Source organism: Hydra vulgaris, chromosome 06, assembly GCF_038396675.1.
Source record: "Hydra vulgaris chromosome 06, alternate assembly HydraT2T_AEP".
Classification (NCBI taxonomy): Eukaryota; Metazoa; Cnidaria; class Hydrozoa; order Anthoathecata; family Hydridae; genus Hydra; species Hydra vulgaris.
In genome coordinates, this window is record NC_088925.1 from 18,845,145 (window position 1) to 18,871,994 (window position 26,850).

Here is a 26,850-nt window from a genome sequence, read left to right on the forward strand (position 1 = left end):
ACTTATACATTTTATTTTAATGTTATAGTTTTATGCTGATAAATAAAAAATCTTAACATAAAATGTATAAAATCTATTAAACACAGAAAAAAGAGTTCATTTTTTATAGTATGCTGTTGAATAGCTGGTTCTTGTTTTTGTTTGGTAACAAAAACAATTACCCATAGCCTCTATTTCTTAATTGCTTCAAAGGTTCCTAATGCTACTGACTGAAGTTTTTCTAATGCTAAAAGATATATCTGTTACTGGTGATAGCAAAATAACAGTTGTGGACTTTTCAACCTCCATCCTTCCCTCTACCCCATCACTACCTTCACCGAAAAAAAATCTGTACTTCACAGTTTTTTTGCATTTTACATATATTTAAAACAGTTCAAATAGTAAAGCAGAGCATAGACATTTCTAGAGATTTCTTAGTTTTCATCCAGTTTACATGATTACATTATTAAGTAGAATTAAGTTAAAATTAAGTTATTTAAAATTGGTTAATTTATTTTGATATCCTGTGGCATTTAACCAACAAAATGATCAATCATAGTTTCCATGCTTATTTCTTTTAGAAAAACAGTTTTAATTTGAAGAAAGACTAAAGCATATATGCAATTCTGTGCACTATTAAATCAGTTAAAGTTCTTCACTCTTTTTAAAGTTGAAAGAGATTTTTTTTCCAGTATAATTTTAAACAGCAGCAGAGAGAAATATCCCTAGAGTTACATTGATATTAAAGAATATGCTTTCAACAGCTTTTAATTCAGGAATATTGATTTCAATAGCTTCAAACACTTTGTTCACTTTGACCATCTAGTTTGTGGGGTTGAGACTTTTTGGAGCCTTGACACTTCTAATTTTGATTTCAAGACTTACCAGCAATCTGTTAAGGCAGTTATATAGCTGTTTAAGATAAGCTGTTTAACTCAATGAAAAATGCAAATGTCACTGTAACTGTAGGAGAGGAATTCACCAATGCAAAGAAAAGTTATTTTAAACTTGTCAAGTGCTTTTTTTAAAGTACTTTCAAAGGATATCAAATAAAGATATAAAGCAATATTTAACTACCAATTATTTGTAAAAGTTATTTGCCTAGTACTGGCTGAACTCTTCTCAAATGCTAGCTGATAGGTAGGAGGTATTACCTTTACCATAATTTATGCCAGTGCTTATATGTTTAGCTAAAAACGGTCGTATTCAGCTGGTGACTCTAAAAAGCCAGGAAAATTTTAATTTTAACATGAACCGAGTTTCTGAGTGTAAAAAATAAAACTCATTAGGTTTTTGTTCTTAGGCCTACATAAATATATATATTAATAGATCAATAGGCCAAAAAAATAAATAATATTAAAATAATTAGATATTAAAATAAATATAATTAAACTTTGCCTGGAAGAAAGGAATTTGATAACAGATATCATCAAATGATAAAACACACTTCTCCAATAATTCTTTTGTTCTGAAGCTGAATAATGAAACTGAAATCAATCCCTGAGCTGCATTAACGAAGTTAAAAATGGCATTGTTATGTTCAGCAGATTGCTCATGCTCACTGGTCACATCAGTTCAACTTTTCAGTTGCAAAATTCATTTTTGCTTGCTAGAGGAGTTTTAATTTTCCTAAAAGAAGCAAGGTAAGTAGTAAATACTACTACTCTTTGCAAATTATACCTGCAATCGCGTCCTTTCTTTTCTCAATTTACAAGTTTTGGAATAAATAGCTTTTGAGGCGCTTTGCAAAGTTTTAGCATAGTCACAGGTTGATGGTGCTGGAACTTTGCAAATAACACTAATAGAGCCTAAAGTTGCTGTATATTTATTAGGTTCTATATCACTTATCAACTTATCCAAAGGATAGCTGCTTCATGATCAGAAATTTATCACCTCTTATAAGAGTTCATCAGATTTTTTGCAAAAAATGTTGTCAACATTGGTAAGGACGCAACAACATTTTGGTTTGCAATTTGTTTTAAATTTGCCTCTTTTCTTCTTTTACCTCTAGACTTTCTCTTGCCTTGCTCTTCATGTTTAATGTCACAGTGAAAGAGCTCGTTTTTTTTTGTATTACGCAGTCTGGTTTTTATCTTTGCTTTTTAAAGGATAAATCATTTTTAACTTATGGTTATTGTAATGCTGATATAAACCTTTTATAATGGCAATTTTTGAAGAGGCAATGTAACAAGTCTTAAAATCAAAACTAGAAATAGGTTTAAAGGTTCCAAAAAGTCTCAGTCCTTCAAACTAGATAGTCAAAGTGTGTAAACAATACAGTAGAGGAATTTTGTTGAATTTTTGATCATTATTCAATGCATTTAGAAGGTACTGATTTCATAGCAAATCTCATATGCAGGCACAATATTAACAGTATCTTTAATAAACCTTCTAAAATGATAAGTTGGGTGAAGAAATTGTGAGCATAGTTCCACCAACTGAATATTATTAAAAGACAAATATGTGTTTGTACTATTATTGTTAAGAAGTTAATTTTTGGTTTGTCTTTTGTTTAATTTAGTCTCTAAATGACTTTGAGAAAAAAACCTGACACATGCCAAAACATAATATAGATTTGTTTAGTCTATGCCACACTTGAAACCATACGTAGTTAATACATTTAAAATAAAGATCTTAAGCTTCACATAATAAAGTTCTATCTTAGAAAAGCATTGACACACAAAAACTCCACTAGGTGCTGCGTCAAAACAGTAATCTGAAAGTGCATAAAAATTTAGTTAAGAATTTGAAATGGATTTTTTTTCTAACAAAATACTAATTTTGAATACTTTTAACGATATTGTAAGAATAGTTTATAGTTTCTAAGGTATATTTGTATTGAATGAATGCATTATTTTATCCTGTAACATACTACACTAGTGGCCATAGGAATGGACACCCCTTCAAAATATATGAAAACTTCATTTTGGTGTGTTTTTTAAAAGAAAATAGCCATATTTATGCAGTTTTCTATATTGATTATTATTTTTTAATGTGTTAAGATTAAAAAAAACTAAATTTTTGATTAAAACTCACAATTTTAATATAAAAATATAACAATTTAATGACTAAGTGGCAAATTATGATAAATTTACGTTTTACAGCTTACAATACATGTTATTAAAAAAATGGCTTATAAAAAAAAAAACTTAATATTTTGTTAGATATCCATTATTTTTTATTACTGCAGCAATACTACAAGGCATTGAGTCCACTAAATTGCCCAAATCTTCAGTGCTAATCACGTGAAACCAGGACTTGATTATGGCCTCTATTAATTGTCACTTTTTCGCAGGTTTTTCTCTCCTTACAAGTTTTTTCAGTCGAGACCACAGGTTTTCTATCGGATTCAGGTCCAGACTGTTTCCAGGCCACTTCAAAAACGTTTATCTTTTTGGCTTTAAACCATTTATTTTTGTCGTGATAAGAAACCAACACCCTCTGATTGCTTGGAGGGGGCATTTGAGCTTGAAAAGGATCTCTCTTCTGCTACAGCATGGGGCTCACAGTGGCTGGTGAACTTTAATTCAGATAAAACTCAATTTTTTTCAGCCAATCGTTATCGCAATAATTTAGATCTTCCTATATTTATGAATGGTGATGTACTCGATGAGTCACCTACTCTTCATCTTCTAGGATTAACTCTTACTTCCAATCTTTCTTGGAAACCATATATCAAATCAGTTGCAAAATTAGCATCTGCTAAGGTTGCATCTCTTTATCGAACTCGTCACTTTCTTACTTCGAATTCTATTCTCTATCTCTATAAATCTTAAATACTGTATGGAATACTGTTGCCATATCTGGGGCGAATCTTCTAATGATGCCCTTTCTCTTTTAGACAAGGTGCAAAAACGCATTGTAAACATAGTTGGACATGCAATTGCAGCCAACCTCCAACCATTATCACATCGTCGTAATGTTGCTTCTCTTTCTCTTTTCTACAAATACTATAATGGGCACTGCTCTAAAGAGCTAGTGTCTCTTGTGCCATCTACTAAAATTCATTCTTGTTTTACTCGTCATTCAATAAAGTGTCATCCTTTTTCTGTGACTGTTCCTAAGTGCTCCAAAAACTCTTATTAGTCTAGTTTTTTTCCTCGAACATCAGTTCTTTGGAATTCGCTTCCTTCATTTTGCTTTCCTGATTCATATAATTTGCAATCTTTTTAGTCGTCCGTCAATCGTTATCTTGGTCTACAATCTTCATATTTTCTCTTTCAGCAACTTCCAACTTTAATTAATGGCTGCTTGCAGCCTTGTTGGAAGCAAAGATGTTAAAAAAACAAACAAAAAAAACAAAAAACAATTTTTGACAGATTTTGCGGTGTGGCATGTAACACTGTCTTGCTGGAACACACAGGTTTCTGTTTTGCCCTCAAACAAATCATCAATCGATGGGAGTAATTTGGCTTCTAATATGTTTTCTTGGCATTTTTTGGCATTTAAAATACCATCCACAATGTGGACACGACCCACAGCATCTCTGGTCATGCATCCCCATACCATTACACTTATAGGATGCTTCATCGTAACCAATGTGCACTCTGGTAAAAGATCTTCACCGGGCCTTCTTCTCACATAATTGATTCCATCACTTCCAAAAATGGAAATCTTGCTTTCATCACTCCAAATAACTCTTACCCAGTCTACCTTTGTCCACTCCTTGTGTTTTTTAGCCCAAATCAAACGATTCTTTCGTGTTTTTTTTGTTTAAATATGGTTTTTTTCTGGGACTTCTTGCTTTTAAACCATTTTCAAAAAGCCTTTGGCGAATTGTTCTTAAACTAACCGAAACTCCAGTGGCCTCATTTTTAATTTCAGCTGAAGCTGCTCTTCGGTTCTCAAGTGCAAACCTCATTATCATCCTGTCATAGTTGGCAGTTGTCTTCTTAATTTTTCCATTTTTTGGCATAATTTTGAAGGTATTGGTTGCCTTAAACCTTTCGCACACCTTCCTCACTGCAGATTTTGTTGCTCCATTTCCCAACTTTTTGGCGATTTCCATGTACGAATAACCTTCTCCACGTAATGTAACAGCTTTGCATCGCTTTGTAGGTGACCAATATCCTTTTGCCATTGTAAATAAAAGTATAATTTTAAAAAACACACTAAATCTTCAAGAGCACTGTGGACTTTAAACCAACAATTGTCGAAACTCAACTAAATGACTACAAAACAATGATCTTGTATTTATAGCTTAAAAGATTTATGGATAAAAATATTAATTAATAACATAATTAATCATCACAATAAGTAGACTAATTTTTACAAAAGTACAAAAATAATGAGACATTTATCTTTTACTAGAGAAAACCATTAGCAGAGCAATGACACATTTTTGACATCAATTAACAATAATAATCCATAATTATGTTTAAAATTGATATAAGCGATTAAAATTTGCGATTTCCTTTAAGCCAAATAATAGATGACATGGTTTAAATATAAAAATAAATGATTAAATATACCAAATGCATGATATGTCAACTTTTCTTAGAAAAATGGTAAAAATTACAGGGGTGTCCATTCCTATGGCCACTAGTGTATTATATTTAAAATTTTATATGTTGTATTTCATTTTTCTGAGTTTATTTGCCTTGATTTATAAATAGGGTTTTTTCATTGTAAATATTAATTTTGTAAATATTAATGTTAAAAGATAATATTATTCAAAACTGGTGATTGGAACATAGAAACATGTCCTCAAAAGTAGCAAACTAGTTTAGAGAAAGTAGTTGTATATCATATTATCAATTGAAAAGATATTTCCAGTATTTTACTGGTTTAGCAAAATTAGTTTGTTTTTTGGTGCTCATAATTTTTCTGTCTTTTAGTGCTCCCATGATATAATCATACACTATTTAGAGCTATCTAATTTTTTGTACATCAATCAAAGAAACTATACAAAGTGCTTTTTAGAAAGCTTTTTATTTTTATAACATGTTGATTTGGCTTTGGCTTGATTTTTATAAATTCTTTTTATTTATTTATTTGCAGACGCAGCCTTGGTGGTAAGCTCGGAAAGCAGCTTGCAGAAACATTCAATGTTGAATATATGTCAGATTTGTTAAAAATATCTTCACACGATCTTGAGAAAGTTATTGGAAAGAAATCAGGGTGTGTTTACTTTTGAATTTTTGATTAAAAAGCATATAAATATATATAACTACATATATACATATATATATATATATATGTATATATGTATATATATATATATATATATATATATATTTATATATATATATATATATATATATATATATATATATATATATATATATATATATATCTATATCTTATACTGCTGATTTAGGTGAGCAGTGTGACGTCATACTGAAATAGCCTGCTACCGGGGGCTTCAGCACATACATCGACTGACAAATAGCCTGACTTGCAGTGGAGTGCTGCTACATTGACTAAGGGTTTGGGACGGAGTAGCAATCTTTTCATTCATTATTCTTTGTTTTCTTCTTTTTCTAAAAAAGCCGTATCGATTTAGATAAGCAAAAAAAGTGAGCTAGTGCGCACATAAATATGCTATAGTAGATAGGCAACAATCCAAGGTGGCTCCCTAGTCCCCATCCACATGTCCTAACTCAGCATAATGTAATTTATAAAAGTAAAATTGTGTTTGTAGTTTTTTATTTGTAGTTTTACATTTGTTTCTTGTTGAAAATCAATAATATTTGAACAAGTTAACAAATTAAAGTTAAAAATAAATGACTTAATATGCTGAATAGTTTTTGCTAGTTGTTCATGAAAGTATTACAACTTAAAAGTAACAAGTTTAAAATATTGTTATTTAGAAGTTCTTCTTTTTCGGTTTTGCGTTTGCAAAACAATTGACAAGATCTGTATAATCTAGTTTTGCTGCCTCTTTATGTTCAATAGCTAGTACTGCAAGATTCCATAACCTGCTTTGGCCAATAGAATTTCTTTTGTAATCCTTTATAATTTTCAATTTGCTAAAAAACCGTTCAATTGTGGCTACTTTAACTGGAAGTGTAAAGAACAACATGAAAGCAGTAAAGATTTCAGAAAATTCACTTTCTAAGCAGTTGTATTTTGTGAGATGCAATTCTGAAAAAGTTTTAATAGACATTTTTTTATTTAAATCTTTTTTTATTTGAGAAATTGGGTGTAAAAACTGAGCTTGAAACTCAGAGGATATCATGTCTGGGTATTTGTTTTCGAGTTTGGTGTAAAACTTTAAAAGCTCTACTTCTGGTAAACTAGCAATGTTTTTGGGTTCAAGAAATCCAAAACAGTTTGTAATTGTTTGGATTCCTATAAAACACTGCTTAATCTGAGCATTTATTTTGTCCAAAACAAAATAAAATACTTTAACTTTGAATAATTGTTCCTTGTCATCAACGCAATAACCTGAGGCCAACACATCAAAATGTTTTTTTTGTGTGGTTATCTTTTTGCCTGAAAATTAGTGTCAATTCCCCGCTTTTTGGCTTGTTCTTCAGCTTCAAATATCAGTTGTTCATACAATTGTCTAAAGTCTTGAATATTTTCACTGACATAGTTTAATACAAGAACAGCTTCATCTAAGTCAATGTCTTTCTTCTGAAGTGTTTTGGATGCATAAATAGTTTCGCACATCACCTTATAAAAATATACTGATAAAAGCAAACTAAATGTTGTCCTCTTTTTTTGTATTTGGATAGCCTCATCTCTCTTATCCTTTTTGTTAGATTTCAGATTAATTTCAGTCAAAGCTTTCAATATATCAATATAGCAAACTTTAACAGCTATTAAAGACTGTTATCTATCGGACCAGCGAGTCAGGTTCAGCTTTTTTAAGGTAATCTCTGACTCGCCAGTGAATAAAAATAGAAGATCCCACATTGGTAGTTCATTATTGTTCCGAATAATGTGGACATGTCGTATAGTAATACTTAACTGATCCACTTTAGTAATGTCTTGTGTTGTGTCCAGCATCAGAGTATAAAATGGTGTTGCATTTATCTTAGATGTCAATTCCTTTAACAGTTTTTCTTCCAAACATTCTATTAGTTCATTCTGAGTTGTTGAACTTAAATATCTAATTGAACCGGATGGCATGTCTAGTATCTGTTTCATAACATCATCATAATTGGTAAGTAATTGAACTTGTGATTTTTTCCAATCTCTTATACCTGAACGCCATTGGCTATTGATATTTGAGAACAGCCAGTCAGGTTCACAATATGCAGCATCCAAATAAGTGGAATAGCAAAGCCACATGCGTGGTATTAGACCATATTTTGCCATAGAATAATAATAAGTTTCACTAAAACATCTATTTTGTTGGGCAGGATCTTTAGGAAATGGTCCTTTTGGTCTACTGGGTGAACAATTTATTATTGATTTCTTTTTTTCATCAGAAATATTTTGATTTCGATATTGCCCAAGATCAGTTGCAATAATTACATTATCTCTTTCTGTTTGAATAATATTGACACTTTGCACTTCTGTTAATACTTTCCTATTTGTCTCTTGACTCTCTTCTAAAGCATATGCTAATTCCATTTCATCTCATGTCCCCGCTCGACCATTCCATTACTGTTATCTGCCGTTGACATAGTTGCAACACTGTCTTCTTTTTCTGTGCAAAAGAAATCAAGTATCTTATCCTGCTACTAGTAACATGTAACCCAGTACAATCTGCTTCATGTCCTGCTGCCTTGTAGGATATGCCTTTTTAGGCAAAGGCTAGGAGATACCAACTCCAACTTAAAACACCCCCTACCTTGGGGCTCTTGGTTGAGTAACAGCTAGAGATGGTGTCTCGATAAAAATACTGATCTTGGGTAGATGTTAAATGCATCTGGCTACTGTCTTGTAGAAGTCCTCCTCGGCAAAGACTTAAGGGGTAAACAGATTCTATCTGTTGACCAGCCTCAAACCCCTTCTTCATCTATTAGGTTTGTGCAGATGTATTTTTAATACATTGTTTCCAGTTTAGGATGTTGAATGCTAGATCTTCTCGGCTCAATGCATGAGTTTTGCTTGTTTCTCTTTTTTTATGACTAGGCAACTCATTCTGTTATCTCCTAATGAGGGTACAGTTCTTAAACTCAGTTTTATGGTTCTGAGGCTGGCCAGTAGTCAGGTTTCCCGAACTCTGTGTTAGCTCCCAGACAAGCTGATTCCATCAACAGCTGAAAAATATCAAAGTATTGATAGTGCTTTGTTTCACATGGGTGGTGTCCCTGTTTGTACTTTTGGTGTGCATTGCCAAGGCCACATTTGGAACCCTTTGTTACGCCTTAGGGTTTATTAATAGTAATGAGGCAATTGCTTGGGCTATTAAACAATTTACTAAATACTATCTATGCTTTGGATCAAGTTCTTTAACAAATTTAAAAATGAATGAAGTACCAAAAACTATAAAACACAATAAACTATCGTCATCACCGAGTTCTCTAAACCTATTATTCACTAAAAATTTGTGGTCTTTGAAGTAACTTTTCTTCTGTTGAGTCTTATTTCTTGCAAGTTCACCAGACCTACTTGCTCTTTGTGAGACTAATTTGAGTTCAGCTGTCTTATCTTGTGATCTTAGTGTTGATGGTTATCTTCCTTTAATTCGTAAAGATTCCAATAGTCACATGCTTGGCCTGGGCATTTGCATTCATAAGAATTCACCCATTTGTCGGGAAACTAAGTTTGAATCCACAGACTATTCTTTTATGTGCTTTCGTTTAGCACCACTTCACTCTATTGTCTTTCTCTTTGTTCTATATTGCTCTCCTTCATCTCAAGGCTGCACTCTTTTTGATGTTATTTCTGATCATATTAACCAAGCCCTCTCTCTTTATCTATCAGACAATATTGTTGTTGTCGGTGACTTTAATGCTCATCACAATGAATGGCTTGGCTCTAGTGTCACTGACTCTGCAAACATTAAAGCTCACGACTTTTGTCTTTCTCAATCCCTAACTCAAATAGTCAACTTTCCAACTCACTTTCCAGACAACTCGAATCATTTACCTTCTCTACTCGACTTATGTCTTGTTTCTGATCCTAGTCAGTGCTCAGTTTCTCCACATTCACCCTTAGGTGCTTTTGATCACAGTTTGATCTCTCTAAAACTAATATCTCATTCTTCTTCATTATCTGAATCCCCCTATCATCGTACCTCTTAAAGGTATCATCGTACTACCTTAAAGCTGAATGGGATTCTTTTCATGATTTTCTTCAAAACGAAAGACTTCTACCCTTGGATAGAAATCTTTCGTCTTCCTGTTGACAAATGCGATAGTGGTGTAGTGGTAAAGCGCTCGCTTCATAAGCAAGAGGTTCCAAGTTCGATCCCCACCACGTCCCTGGTAGTACCGCGCTCAACTTGTTTCTCCGGGCAGCGGCCTCGTTCGTCAAGGTTTGTGTTTCGGAGTTATAGAGTTGAGAGAGGGTTATAACCACTATTAAGTAGCCTCCTTGTCTGTAGTGGCTTTATCGGCCTTGGGGAGGTGAATAACAAAAAAAAAAAAAAAAAAAAAAAATGTGCTTCTTGCATAACTTCGTGGATTCAGGCTGGCATGGAATCTTTTAATTCCTCTTGACAATTCCAGGTCAAGCCTCACTCTTCTCCATGGTTTTCCTCACATTGTACTGCTGCAATTTCCGATCTAAACTGTTACTTCCATATCTATCAGCAAAACAATTTTCTAGAAAACAGACATCTGTTTATTATTGCTAAAAACCATTGCAAAAAGGTTTTGTCTAACGCCAAAGCCCACTATTCTCAGGTCATGAAATCTCATATTTAATCACAAAAATTAGGCTCTCGTATTTAATCACAAAAATTAGGCTCTCGTATTTCATCACAAAAATTAGGCTCTCGTGACTTCTGGAGAATCTTTAACAGTATCAATAGTAAGGGCAAATCTGTAATTCCACCTCTCTTGTATGGTTCAGACTTTGTCACCTCACCTAAAGACAAAGCTGAATTGCTTGTTAAGAACTTTTCATCAATATCATCTCTTGATTCCAATAGTCGTCAAACAGGTTGATCCATTGCTTGACATCTGTATCACTGCAGCTTCTTTATCTAAAGTGATTTTCTGTTTAGACTCTTCTACAGCTTATGGTCTGCACAACATTCCTGTTATAGTCTTGCAGAAGTGTTCTCTGGTGCTGTTGTCTATACTTTAAAAACTATTCAACAAGTGCTTATCAGAGTCTTTTTTTTCTCGCCTGCTGGAAAGCAGTATCTGTTATCCCTATTTTTAAAAACTCTAGAGAGGAATCTGACTCGTCTAACTACCGTCCCATTAGTCTTCTTCCTCTCATAAGCAAGGTTTTTGAATCTTTAATTAACAATCAATTAGTCTTTCATCTTGAATCTAATAACTTACTTTCTGATCATCAATATGGATTTCGATCTTCTGGTTCTAGCGCTGATTTGCTAACAGTAATAACTGATAGGTTTTATTACGCATCAGACAGATGTGGAGAGTTTAAGGTTATCACTCTTGACATTTCAAAAGCTTTTGAAAAAGTTAGTCTGGCATGCTGGTCTTCTCCATAGGCTTTTTTCTTAAGGTGTATCTGGTAACATCTTTAAGATTATTGTATCCTTCCTTTCCGATCGTAATATAAAAGATGTCCTCGATGGACAGCACTCTTCTTCTAATTCTGTAACTTCAAGGGTTCCTCAAGGTTCAATCGTTGGCCCTAAACTCTTTAATTTACACTAAAGATCTTCCAGATATTCTCACATCTAAGGTAGCATTGCTCGGTGATGATACTACCATTTATTCTTGTCTTAATAAGAAGCCAACACTCTCCGATTGCTTGGAGAGGACATTTGAGCTTGAAAAGGATCTCACTTCTGCTACAGCTTGGGGTTCACAATGGCTGGGGAACTTTATTTCCATAGTTTAGATCTCCCTATATTTATGAACGGTAATGTACTCGATGAGTCATCTACCCTTCATCTTCTAGGATTAACTCTTACTTTCAATCTATTTTTGAAACCATTTATCAAATCCGTTGCAAAATTAGCATCTGCTAAGGTTGCATCTCTTTATCGTGCTCGACACTCTCTTACTCCCAATTCTATTCTCTATTTCTATAAATCTCAAATCTGGTCTTGTATGGAATACTGTTGCCTTATCTGGGGCAGATCTTCTAATGATTCCCTTTCTCTTTTAGACAAGGTGCAAAAATGCATTGTAAACATAGTTGAACCTGCTCTTGCAGCCAACCTCCAACCATTATCACGTCGTCATAATGTTGCTTCTCTTTTTCTTTCCTACAAATACTATAATGGGCACTGCTCTAAAGAGCTAGCATCTCTTGTGCCATCTACTAAAATTCATTATCGTGTTACTCATCATTCAATTAGGTCTCATGCTTTTTCTATGACTGTTTCCTAAGTGCTCCAAAAACTCTTATTCCTCTAGTTTTTTTCCTTGAACATCAGTTCTTTGGAATTCGCTTCCTTCATCTTGCTTTCCTGATTCATCTAATTTGCAATCTTTTAAGTCGTCTGTCAATCGTTATCTTGCTCTACAATCTTCATCTTTTGTCTTCCAGTATCTTCCAACTCTAATAAGTGGTTGCTTGCAGCCTTGTTGGAAGCAATGATGTTAAAAAAAAAAAAAAAAAGTTTTGGTAATTTTTTTAATTCTTCTTTTTGTTTTTTAATTTTTCTTTTATATGCTCCACTCATCATTTTTTAATTTTTTTAAACCATCCATATTATATAGAGGTTAGATACAATTACTTTTTTATAATTTAAAAAATCTGTCTACAAATAATCAAACAGGATACGCAAAAACTATAAAAATTTAAGTGCAAAAATTTTGATTAAAATTTATTAACAAGACACAGTGGCAATGGTTATGGATGTCAATAATTTGTAATCTAATTTTTGCAAGATTGTTACTACTACTAAGACAGTGGCTACAGTTACGGACATTGATCACTTAAATCCAATTTTGACATAATTTTCGAAAAAAATTAAAGTAACTTAGAGAAAAAGGCCCCTGGCAAATCTCCCTTGTCTGTGTGGGCCCCTAGGTATTGCCTACTCTTGCTATATTTTAGCTACATTATTGATATATACATATATTTATAAAATCTTATCAAAATTTAAACATATATTATAAAAACTTATCAAAAGATTTCATGGATATAAGAGCTGTTGCATTAATATCAAAATGATAAGTCATTTGTATATATAAAATGAGTGTAAGTAATTTACTAATAAACATTTGTGCAAATTTGCAGTTTCTACAAATTTGTGTAGTTATTAATAAAGAATTTATATAATTTTTTTATTATAATTTAAAATATTCTTAATAACATTAGAGCTCATGTTGAGTTGTTGGAAAAAAACTGTCAACATATGATGAAAATAAAAAAAATTTTAACACGCGAAGCTATACATGCTAAAGTGACATAACTAAATTAGCATTGAGCGCAGAATTAGATACTTTTTATTGACCAATTATTAAATTTATTATATATTGGTAAAAAGCTTTTGTTGACACTTATCAATTGCCAAAAAATGAAAAAATGGGACAGAGAGCATTTAAATTTGCCTATTTTGACGTTGTTACCAGAAAAAACAAAAGTTTTGTTTGTTGCAAAAATAATGAGAAGTGTTTGATGTAACACATACACAGGTGTATTTAAAAATATGTTAGTTTTGTTGGCATGGAGATGCATATTAGGCTCAGGCAATGATTGTTATAAAATATCTGAAAAAAAGATTGTTTAAGAATGGATGTTGTGACAATTCAGAAAATGTCATTATTCTTTATTCTAGGGTAATCAAAACTTTTTAGCATGATAGTACTCTATATATCATACTACACATTTACATAACATACAGCACAATTGCTGGCTATTTTACTAAAAGCAATATTTGGCTTCTGTCTTATGCAGGGTGATCAACCCAATCGAAGATTTATGAAATGGGATGGATCAACTAGTTAGTAAGCTAATTACTAGTCATAAAGTGCTTAAAAAGATATCTTTGTTAAATAAGTATGAAGGTGGTAACAACCATGTATATTAAAAATGAGTGTCATATCCCATATTAGTACATTTTAATTTGATAAAATTTGAAGCTGCGTTTATTTATATTTGTCCATTTAGTTTCATAAAAAGTTGTTGTTTTTTTGTCAAAATTGTAATTAATTTTATTTAATAGTTCACTAAAAGAAAAAGAAAAAAATTGTAATCTAATTTTTTTTTTTAAGTGACCTTGTTTATGGACTTTGTCGTGGTATTGACTATGAACCTGTCAGGCCGAGACAGTTGCCAAAATCAGTTGGTTGCAGTAAGAATTTTAATGGCAAATTGACTTTATCAACAACAGCTGATGTAAGATTTTTAGTTTTGCAAAATATATGATTTTTTTATTTTCAATTCCTTATATTTTCCTGTTTTTCCTTATAAATTCATTTTTTATTTTATTTCTTAATCATATTTACTTTATAATAATCTTGTTATTGAAATTATTGTTTTGTTAATAAAAGGGGTTCTTTTCTATTTTATCATTTTAAATGTAAAATAAATGTTTCAATGTATTTCAGAATAATTTCATCAGTGGAGTTTTCTATGCAACTAATAATTTAAATTTATGTATATATGTATATATATATATATACATATATATATATATATACATATATATATATATACATATATATATATATATATATATATACATATATATATATATATACATATATATATACATATATATATATATACATATATATATACATATATATATACATATATATATACATATATATATACATATATATATACATATATATATACATATATATATACATATATATATATATATATATATATATATATATATATATATATATATATATATATATATATATATATATATATATATATATATATATATAACGTCTGTTCACAAAAAATCCGGACTGATTTCAAATGTACACAAATTGTTCTAAATTTCGAATATTCGATTCGAAAATTTTAAATTTAATCGGTCAACAACAACAGTTTCATTTTGTGGCAAAATAGAGTTTAAATAATTAATTCAAATAAACATGGAGCATCTAAAAGAGAACGATGTTAGAAATGTGATTGGAAATTTTTATAAACAAAACATAAACAGTGGAAAGAAATTTACAGTGGATCATTTTAAGAAAATGGGAATCGCTAAATCTACAATTTATGACATAATTAAAAGGTCTGAAAATAATTTTCCAATGAATAGAAAAATCGGTTGCGGCAGAAAACCTTTTAAAATTACACCAGAAAAGAGAGAGTCCATGATTGCAAGAGCAGAAGAGAGAATCGGGATTTCGCAAAGAAAATTGGCACTAAAATATAAGATAAGAGTTTCATACGTAAATAGATTATTAAGTATGCATGGGCTAAAGTATACCAAAAGAAAAAATGCACCAAAAACAACAGAAAAGCAAGAAATTAAACAAAAGAAAAACTTATTAAAACTTTCAAAAACTTTTTTCAAGCCATCAAATGAGTTTGAAATCATCATGGACAATGAATCTTATTTCTGTGTAAATGGTGCAAATTGTTCACAAAACTCTGGCTACTATACAAAGGATAGTTCTCAAACTGATCCTAACATTAAATTCAACTTCAAAAAAAAGTTTGACGAGAAAGTTCTCGTTTGGATTGCAATCAGTTGTTTTGGTCATTCATCGCCTTATTTTGCTGTAAAAAACTGTGCACTGGATGCAAAAACTTATTCTAAAGAATGTATTACAAAAAGACTTCTTCCATTTATAAATTCCAAGCATCAAAACATGAAAATTTTATTTTGGCCTGACGGAGCGAGATGTCATTATGCAAAACACACATTAGAAACTTACAACACTTTAGGTATTAACTTTGTCGACGCTAAAGATAACCCCCCAAATGTACCGCAGTTAAGGCCAATTGAAAATTTTTGGGCACATTTAAAAGCAAAAGTTTATGGAAATGGATTTACTGCGAAAAATCTTGACCACCTTAAGAATAGAATTCGATTAAAGATGAAAGAGTTTGATCCAGACTACTTTTTCAACCTAATGGATTCAGTCAAAACTAAAGTTCGAAAAGCCGCTGATTTAGGACCACTTTCGGTTATAAAATAGTTAACAATGTCCAGTCACTCATTTTAGTTAAAATTTTTGTCAAAAATCGATTAATTTTGTATTCAATTAAGAACAATTTTTCATTCCGGATTTTTTGTGAACAGACGTTGGTAACCATGGCAACTAATAAATTTATTTTGGATTATTTAAAATCTTGTTATATATTTGTTTCTCAGGATATACTTGGTTTTTTGTTAAAAAGATTTTTTTAATAAATAATTTTTTGAGGGGTCTTATACCTTATGGCGGTATATATATATACAGAAACATACACATTATTATAATAAAGTTTTCTCTTCTTTTTTTTCTGAAAAATTAAACCGCACATTTTAAGAGTTAAAGCGCAAAAAATATTTAGAAATTACGTCCTTAGGTATGAATTGTTCCTGTGTATATATATATATATATATATATATATATATATATATATATATATATATATATATATATATATATATATATATATATATATATATATATTAAGGACTACTATACGGAAGCACGGGCAAAGTCGATTTCCTGACTCCGCTAGCGAAGGCCATTCAATATTTCTCACTAAACTCTTATTTAACTAAATTTGGCCAAAATAACGTTTTATAAAATCAAATTACTGAAATATTATTAAAATAATTTTGCGTTATTGTTAATAAAAAATTAATAATAAATTAAAAACTTTTTAAAAAAGCATAAAAGATCAATATAAAAAAATTCCTCTATGAAAAAACGTAAACATTATATCCTCTAGAGACTTTTTAACAAAGTGAAAACTTTAAAAAAAACAACATGAATTTAATATAATAAACTTCTTAAAAAAAGAAACAACAAAATATTATATATATATCATAATGACATTATTCAGCTAGGCGTGCCTTCTTAATTGATGTCTGATAAAGACATGCATTTTTTGTTTGGTCTTTATCCAAATTCTGCATTCCATGCAGGAGAACATTTGCCAAACGCCTAAAAAGACTTTTTGAAGATAAACCTAAATCTTAGTATGTGTCCATTACAGAAAGAATGTTTAAAAGCATGTTGTAGAAAAAGAAAGTCTTTTTCTACAACATGCTCTGTGTTTTTTTTCTTTTACAAAGCATAAACCATATTTAACTAGCTGATAGGTTCACTCATGTGGGACTGTCAAATATCCCCTTGAAACTTCCTCAATAAAGTCTTTAGTTTCATTTGTTAGTTTAGGTTCATCATCTGGATAAACTAGTTCACTTTCACATTTTTTCTCAAGCCACCCTGCCACATAGGCAGCAGAGTTCTCTTCAGTTTCAGAAAAACTCACATCATAAATGCATGTTTCAATTGAGGTTGCATCTTCAATACTAATTGGACCCTCGCATATGTGACCTTTTCTATTGGGTTGCCCTACTTCCACTGATTCTAAAAATGATGCAGCAAATCAAGTTAAACGCTTTTTAAAAGCAGAGAAAACATCACCAGCTGCCATAAGAGCATTTGCCCCTGTTGATTGTCTATAAACAGAAAATTCTCCTTCTATTCTGTCACTTTGTAGCTCACGAAGCAAAACATAATCAAAACCAAGTGTAAACAAATACTTGCAGATAGCTATCAACCCTTCAGTGGTTTGCACAAGGGCTTTTTGGTATCATGGGTAACACTGAACTCGTTTAGGTCCATGTCCTGATTTCATACATTTAAATATGTCTAAAAACAATTGAAGATTATTTGAATCTTTATTTTGCACAGATCGGTGGGACCTCAACAACAATGAACTGATACAATGATGTTAGTTTGTGAATAGGAGTAACAGAAATCATTAAACTAGGTCCGCCATGTAAGCATTTCATCATAACACATAGCATAGAGGTCGCTTTGGATTCTGGATCATTTTTTGCCATCCCTTTTAAAACTCCACATGAATAAGCAACTGTTGGTCTAATCTTTACCTCGTCAACTATCAAAATAACATTTTTCTGGTAATTATTCTTTACTTTTTCAAATGTTTTTTGTAAAACCTGATCAATGTTAGTGACAGAAATTATAGACTGCAGCTTTCTTTTACTTGGAAGGACTAAAAAATCACGAAGTTGAACGGTAGTTGCAGTTATAAAAAGACTCGATTGCAAAGCAATAATCAGCTATAGAGAAACTTTTGTTACGCAAGAGTCTAAGTTGTCTTGTAATGAAATTCAATTTCTTTTGCTTAATATCATCATCTAATTCAAATTCATTTTCTGAAAGAGTATTTGACACCTTTTCAATAACATCATTACCATAGAGTTTATAATTATGAACTAAATTAATTGCTTCGAAAAATTGTGAGTAGAAGATTAAGCCATTGTTTGGATTCAATATATTACCTAATGAAACACTAATTCCATGTTTAAAGCAGAAAAAGTGAATACAAGGTAAATATACCAATAAGAGTGTTAGGCATGGAACGTCTGCTATGGTTTGGGGATGTTTCTCAGCACTAGGAACTGGTTCTATTCATAAAATTAATAGGATTAGGGACCGTTTTGTTTACAAAGATATAATGGAAGATGTAATGTTACCACATGCTGAATAGGAAATGCCCCTAAAATGGATTTTTTTTAACAGGACAATGATCCAAACATACGTCAAAAATTGTAAAACAATGGTTCAGGGACAAGAGCATCACCATAATGGAGTGGCCTGCACAAAGCCCTGACTTAAATCCCATAGAAAATTTCTAGGAAATATTTGACAATAAGATTGAGCGTGCAAATGTGAAGACCAGTGAAGAATTATTTGAACAAATTGAGAAGGCCTGGCAAGAGATTGATATGAGAATTGTTGACTCATTAATTGAGTTTATGCCTCAAAGAATGAAAGCAGTAATTAAAAGTAAAGGTAGTCATACCAAATATTAAATTAATTTTTGAAGTTTTTTGGAAAATAAAAACTTAATTTTTGAAATTTTTTGAATTTTCAATCGATTTTTTGAATGTCCACCTTGTTTTGTCCAAAGAAAAATGTAGTTTGTTAGGGAAAATGTTTTATAAAACTTTTTTGTGAATTTTAATTTTGTGGATGGTTCAAAAGTTTTAAAATTTGTTAACAACATAATAAACTACATAAAAAATAATATGTTCAATTGTTTTACTAGTTTTTTTTAGTTTTTGATCAGCTTTTGTTCTAAATTTGAGTTTGTCCACCATGTTTTGTCCGATACTATATATATATATATATATATATATATATATATATATATATATATATATATATATATATATATATATATATATATATATATATATATATATATATATATATATATATATATATATATATTTATATTCTTATAGTATATATATTCTTATAGTATATATATATATTCTTATAGTATATATATTCTTATAATACAAATATTCTTAAAGTATATATATTCTTATAGTATGTATATTCTTATATATATATATATATATTCTTATAGTACAAATATTCTTATAGTATATATATTCTTATAGTAAAGGATTTAAATATACCGTTTGTTGGACAAAATGGCTTTAATGACTCTTTTTCTTTAAAAATGACAAAATCAAATACACTTTATGTAATAACCATTAAATTTAATTGATTTAATTCTGTTTTTGAGATCTTCAAATATATATGTGTGCCTAAGAAATTTATAATTTTTTTAAATTTTTATTAACTATAAAAATATTTTATTTTTATCAACTATAAAAGTTGCATTTATAGAAATTTTTCTGACATTTTTTTTTTTCAATAAGCTTTTTATAATAGATTTATCATTTTTGAAATTTTCATACAGTTTCTTTTTATTTGAGAGTTCATTATATTTTTTTCATAATTTACACTACCACATATCTATCAAATTCAATGTCATTTTTAGGATCTTCTGGAAAATCATTAGTTCTTAGAAAAGTTTTCAGACATTTTGATGTCTCTCAAAACTAAATTGCAACTTGAATTTATCTGTTTTTGTTGCGTTTTTTTCTGTTTTTTTTAATCGTTTTTGGTTTTCTGACTTACTTAACTTTCTGCTTATTAGTTTTGCATTTATTTTGATGGACGCATAAAGATTTTCTCACCGGAGTATCTGTTTTTCTTTTTCCATATTTAGAAATCAGTTATATAATAGCAGGAGTAATGTTTGATGAAATATTATATAACTCATTTGTGATTTGCAAATTCAATTTTGCTGCAACTGTTTTGGTCATTAGTTTCTTGGTCCACTGAAACACTTGACAATTTGTAAATGCTCAACTGCCTCATTGAAGCTTGTCCATCAGTAAAGATTGATTGGGTTTTCTTCAAGTTTTGCCAATAGGTGACTTTTCAGGAAGTACAGCTACCGGTAAAACTAACAAGTTTAATATGTTTTTTACTATTTATTTTTAAAGAACATTTAGCTCTTTTTTTGTAAAAGTTTTTTCAGATTATAATAACATAATTTACACGCAGATACACACATACATATGTGTGTTTGTGTTAATGAGCATCAAGTTATTTTACCAAACCTCTTACTTTTGACATTCAATTTTGCCATAGACATAATTGAATTCTTGTACTGCACAAGAGAATTTACAAAATTAACTTAAGTATTATTATGTCAGGATGATTTGAGCGAATAATATTTTGTACGTGCATTTTGCATTGACCTGGCAAACATTGTACATGCATCTTGCATCGAGCTAGAAAATACACTATTACATTGACCTGGCAAACATTTAGTCTTAAGTGTACAATGTGTATTATTATTTAATGAATCTGCAAAATTATATCAATTTAGGTTTCATTTATATAGCACAACAAACTCATTATCAATTGGAAGATTACATTACACATTGAAACATGTATATTCCAGAAGAATTGCACGAAAATAGAGTATAATTAGTTTTTTTCCAATAAAGTATATAAATAAACCTTGTTAAATTTTGGTAATAATGTTTTTATGGCCAAACTAGCACCAAACAACTGATAGTATTAACACCATACTAACACCACACAATAGATACTAATAACAAACAATGTATATTTTTAACACCAAATAAAGAAAACGCCAAAGAACAGGTATTTTAACACTAAACTAACACCAAGCAACAGAAGTATTACTAACACCAAATTATGACCGAAGAACCGAAATATGATTAAGTGTGTTAAAACTTTAAAAAAATCAGAAATAAAAATTAAAAAGTTTACAATAGTATACTGATAAACAAAAGTTATAAGACAAAAATATATATATGTAAATTACAAACAAAAATATATATTGTAACTGATTGCTAAAAAATGTAGATCTTATTGTAAAATTATAGTAAAATACAATATCTAAATCTGTTTTGTATACACACACACACCTAGGTTTATAAATGGTTGCGATCTTTATCTGAAGAAGTATATGAAAGACTGGAAAAAGAAAAAGTTTTGGTAACTCATTTTAAAAAAAATTTTTTTTTTCCATTTAGAAAAATGAAATGCTTTTTAGTCAAATTTTTGTTGTCAAAACATGGTTGAAGTTTATGTAACTTTTTAGAATCAGCGCTTTGCATCTTTAATAACTGTGGGTTGCGTGAACATTTTCAAAATTAGCCAATCACGACGCTGTTCTCAAGTTAAAAATACAATAAATGATATTACAGATGAGTCATTTCGTGCTCTTTCCGAATTTAATCAAAGTACTAATGAAACTGACTGGTATACGTAATATTTATATACTGTAACATATGATGCCAAAATTTTTAGACAATATTCTTTTTAGTATACTTTACTGTACCTGACGTTGCTAGTTCGCATTTTGCAAATGATTTCATTAACCTCCTGGATTCGCAAAACATCAATTATGTTTTGTATTTGCTCCAAATTGCTTATTTATTCAAACCAAACTGACAAACAAAACATTTGTCTGAAATTTTAGGCATATTTTATTTGTTATTTTTTGTTATGTTTTTTGTTGCTTTTTTCCTTACATATACTATTGTTTTATTATTTAAAGGTATCCTCCTATAATTAATTTGCATTTGACTGCTACAAAATTTCAGACGATGGTGTCTGCAAATAAATCCATTGATACTTACATGACGCATGCTTTTACTGGGGCTGTTGATGACCTTATTAAAATAAACTTGCCTACAGTTAAACCGAAAAATAAATTAAAAAGCAATATATCGAACTTTTTTTCTGTTGCCGATAGAAGTGAGTCCAATAAACCATCAAGCGATGAAAAGCAATTTCTAATAAATAATATGAAAACCCCCTCTGTGAAGTTAAAAGATACAAAGCAATCCGAATATTGGAATAAATTTTTAACATCAAGGAAATCAAATGAAATGATATTAGATAAATGTTCTGAGGAACATATTTACAGTTTAAATAATGGTAAACAAAATGGTTTAACGGAATTAAATCATGATTCAACAAACACAATACACGGTTTAACTGAACAAAAACGTGGTTTATCAGAACCAAAGCTTAAATCAGCAGAAGCGATCCTCAGTTCAGAAAAATCAAAACATGGTTCAACGCAGTTAAAATATGAGTTGAAACATTCTGCAAAAAAAAGTTTTTTTGAAAGTGCACCAAATTCTTTCAATTTAAAAAATAATTTAAACGATTCTTTTAATGCCTCTGATTTAGTAAACGTTGATTCCATTACTCCAGCTAAAATTGTTAACGGGAGAAGTACCGCAAATAGCTTTACGGATCATTTATTTCGAGAACAAAAATCTGATTTTTCTAACGATGTAAAAAGCAATCTTTTGCACTCCGATTCTATAACTAAATCGTTGTCGTTTTTTTCTAAATTTTGTCAATCTGCCACTGATGTTCAATCTGAAGCAACACATGGTCAAAAAGAAATTTCCTCTCAAAAAAACGATTTATCTAAAAATAATATTTATTCCGATTCTGAAACATATAAAAATGAAAGAAAGAAAACGTTTGACACAAGTTTTCAGGCTAATAAATCTCTCCAAGTTGCGAAGGCTGAATCTGGAATAACCGAAGAAAACAATAGTGTATCCGTTGATGATATTATGGTTTGCGAAAAATGTGAAAAACAGGTTATTGCATGGAATCTTCCTGAACATATGGATTTTCATTATGCTAAAGAAATTCAAGATTCTTTTAGAAATAATTTTTTAAATTTGTACAAGCGCAAGGAATTTAACGAACCTCCTAAAAAAAAGTTGAAACAAGATATTCAAAACTTTTTTTCGTGTAAGAAGTAACTATTGAAGAAAGAGTTGGTTCCGTTAAGTTCGTTATTTACTATTCCCAATATAAAATTTCTCTAAATCAAATAAATAGTTATGTATTTTTTATTTATAAATTTTATGAATTTAAAGATTATCTGTGTGCTTTTAACTCTGTTTTGGGCCTAAAGTAGATCCAACTGGCGGTATAAACTATATATATATATATATATATATATGTATATATGTATATATGTATATATGTATATATATATATATATATATTTATTTATTTATATATATATATATATATATATATATATATATATATATATATATATATATATATAAATATATATATATTTCGACATTTTGACCATAAATAGTATTTTTTCAAGTAAATAATAACATTAAAAATAAACAAAGATTAAAAATTTACTGATCTTTTTGAATAATTTATAATCAGATAAGTAATTGAGGATCTTAAACTTAAGGCCAAAAATTGAGGCTTTTGCCTTGGTCTTGGCTTTGAAAATTTTGGCCATGGTTTTGATTGTTTTGGCCTTGGCCTTATAAAATAATACATATTTTCTTATTGATTTCGTTAAATTCTGCGCAAAACCGTGTTCTTTTTTTACAAATTGTAGTTTTATTGTCACAGCACTTTCTACTTACAGTTTTGTTAATAGTTGGCCTAAACTTAAGGCGAAAATTGAAGTCTTTGGTCATGAAAATGTTTGCGTAGGCCTTGGCCTTGAAACTCTTAATCTTGAAGTGTTGGCATAGGCCTTGATCTTAAAACTCTTGGCCTTGTAACTTTTTGCCTTGGTCTTAGCTTTTACCTTATAAAGTGTGGCCTTGGCCTCGGTCCTAGCTTGCTATTTTTCGCCTTGTTAACAAGTCTGCAAATATCGAAAAAAAAAATTCTTTAAGCTATCAATATACAGTATTGGACAAAACATTTGCAACCAACATCGAACAATGCTAAAAAGTGTTCCTAATTTTACATGTCTTAAAAACGAAACGAATTATACTACCACAGCAAACAGTTCAGGAGTCTGGAGTCATAGCATACCATGACATGAGCAATCAGCTGACAGGTGAAACCACACAGGTAGAATTTCGTTGACAAGTGCCATTTTGCAAGGACAAAACAAGTGCAACGTTTTTGGTTTGTTTCATTTTCTTAAGTCTGGTCCTTGTCAACGTCACGGAAGTTTTTTAATAATTAAAGGAAGTATCCAAAAGCATGCAGAAGCTTCCAAAAGTTTCCAGAAGAAGCATCTGGAAGCATCCAGAAGTATCCAGAAACATTCAGAAGCTTCCAGAAGCATCTAGAATCTTCCAGAACAGGTTCACATAGGTTCATTGTACTATATAAGAGACATGTAATTCAGTCAGTATATGGAAGTCAATCAGTCAGTATTATCAAGACAGTTTATCGAAGTGAGTTTTATCAAAGTGTTTTATCGAAGAACATCAATACAAGAAGTGAAATATATCAATACAGTCCACATCCAACCAAGACGTTGTGTTCCACAGAGCATTATTGTATCATCACAAGGTAAATGTAACACGGTAAGCCTTGAGAAGCGTGATTATTTATTTTTATTATTTTTATGACCTCAAGTGCAAAAATGGCTCCCGACAATCTTGGATTGGAACTAAGAAAGAAAATTATTGGCGATTACGTAAGTGGAATGTCACAAAAAAAGTATTTGTGATAAATATCGCGTGAAAAAAAGGACCGTATCAAGACTATGTTCCAAATATCGTTCTACGGGGAAGTTGGTAGCAGATAACAAAGGTGGAAGACCGCGTTCCACCACTTCTAGAGAGGATTCTATGATCGTCAGATCCGTCAAGAAGGATCCCTGGATATCATCAGTCGAGATACAAAAGCAATTAGAGCTGCCTGTATCGGACCGAACAAATAGACAACGTGCTGTTGAAGCCGGATTGTTTTCTCAACGCCCTGCAAAGAAACCACTGATTTCACTGAAAAAACCAGAAGACTCCTGTTTGCTACATCTCATATTGACTGGAATGTGCAAAAATGGCGAACTGTCCTGTTCAGTGATGAATCAAAGTTCAACATCATTAGGAGCGATGACATTTGCCGTGTACGTCGACTGGCCGGAAAACGCCTCTATTAACGTTACTGCCATAAGACCGTGAAGCATGGTGGAGGTAATGTAATGGTCTGGGAGTGTTTTTCTGCTAACGGTCTGGGTCCAATACATCGAAACGATGGAATAATGGACCGTTTTATGTATAAAAATATCCTGAAAATGTTATGTTACCTCATGCTGAATGGAATATGCCAATAAAATGGGTTTTTCAGCAAGACAACGATCCGAAACACACTGCAAAAGTAGTCAAGCAGTGATTTCAAGACAACTACCTATCGGTGATGGATTGGCCGCCTCAGTCTCCGGATCTCAACCCTATCGAGAACCTGTGGGAGATTTTCAAACGCAGAATTAATCGTGAAGGTGTTGGTAATAAGGATCAACTGTTTGAACAAATCCAAAAGGCCTGGACAGCGATTCCACAAAGTTTCATCGATCACCTGATTGAATCTATGCCTCGAAAATGCAAGGCTGTGATCGACAACAAAGGATTTGCCACGAAATATTAATAGCGAAATACAGCTTGGTCAACATTTTGTCGAGTTGCACTTGTTTTGTCCAGAAGGAAATCAACTTTTTTTAATACTTTTGATTATTTTATTAATTTTCGTGTTTAAATAATGAACTTTGTGATGAATAAAACTTAAAGAACTTTGTCTCTAAACAGTTACATAGTTATTTCTCTAAATTGAAAATATGCAGCACTTTTACATAAAGAAACTAAATTAGCATTATTTGGTTGCACTCGTTTTGTCCGATACTGTATATTACGGGTATGACTAAAAAAAAAATTTAGGTCTTAACATAAAATATTACCACTTTTTCCAAATCGAGTCCAAAAAAATCTTCCCTATCGATGCAAATGAAAGTTTTCTCCGAGCAATTCAAAATTACAAATTCCAAAGTTTTGCATTTATGGAGGAGGCAGGGTCCCTTACAAACATTTAAAAAATACACTGAGAGTTATTTTTGTTATTGTTGCTTGGTTAATATAATTTTAGATAACGTTTTGTTTTTTAATAAAAATGATTGGATTGACCAATTATAAAGCATGTGATCGTTAAATACGAAACGATGAATTTGGTTTTAAAACTTGTCACGAGGGAAAAGTGATCTAAAACGGGCCCCTAAGGTGAGATGGTCCCCTATCAAACCTCTTGTTCGGGCAATAATTATTACAAATTTAACTTAATATTAGGCAGCTGACTTGAATATTTAAAAAAATCATCCGAAAAATAGTTTCTTCTATAGTTATTTTTTCAGCAAAAAGAATATTTGAAAGTACTACTTTTAAAATTTTATTGAGCTTAATATCTTTTAGTTTGACTATAATTGAAGTAAATGTCAATTTTTCTTTACTCAGAGTTTCAATTTTTAATGTGAATAATAGACCGAAGATTATATATAATCTATAAATCAGTTATAGTCAATTTTTGATTAATAGTTAGGTTCTATTAAGAAATTAAATTAGGGGTTCAT

The 26,850-nt window shown here is 30.6% G+C and overlaps 1 protein-coding gene across 3 annotated transcripts in view; it reads left to right on the forward strand.

Annotated features, from left to right (window-relative positions):
- LOC101236651 (DNA polymerase eta) overlaps nucleotides 1-23,396 on the forward strand; it is a 64,124-nt gene extending 40,728 nt beyond the window's left edge. For all 3 annotated transcript variants that reach the window (XM_065799452.1, XM_065799451.1, XM_065799453.1), the window contains exons 6-10: nucleotides 5,980-6,099; nucleotides 14,193-14,316; nucleotides 21,411-21,476; nucleotides 21,583-21,743; nucleotides 22,042-23,396. In XM_065799452.1, coding sequence (XP_065655524.1) covers nucleotides 5,980-6,099; nucleotides 14,193-14,316; nucleotides 21,411-21,476; nucleotides 21,583-21,743; nucleotides 22,042-23,275 — 1,705 coding nt within the window. In that variant the 3' untranslated portion in view covers nucleotides 23,276-23,396. The remainder of the gene's footprint in view (nucleotides 1-5,979; nucleotides 6,100-14,192; nucleotides 14,317-21,410; nucleotides 21,477-21,582; nucleotides 21,744-22,041) is intronic.
- The last annotated feature ends 3,454 nt before the right edge of the window (nucleotides 23,397-26,850 follow it).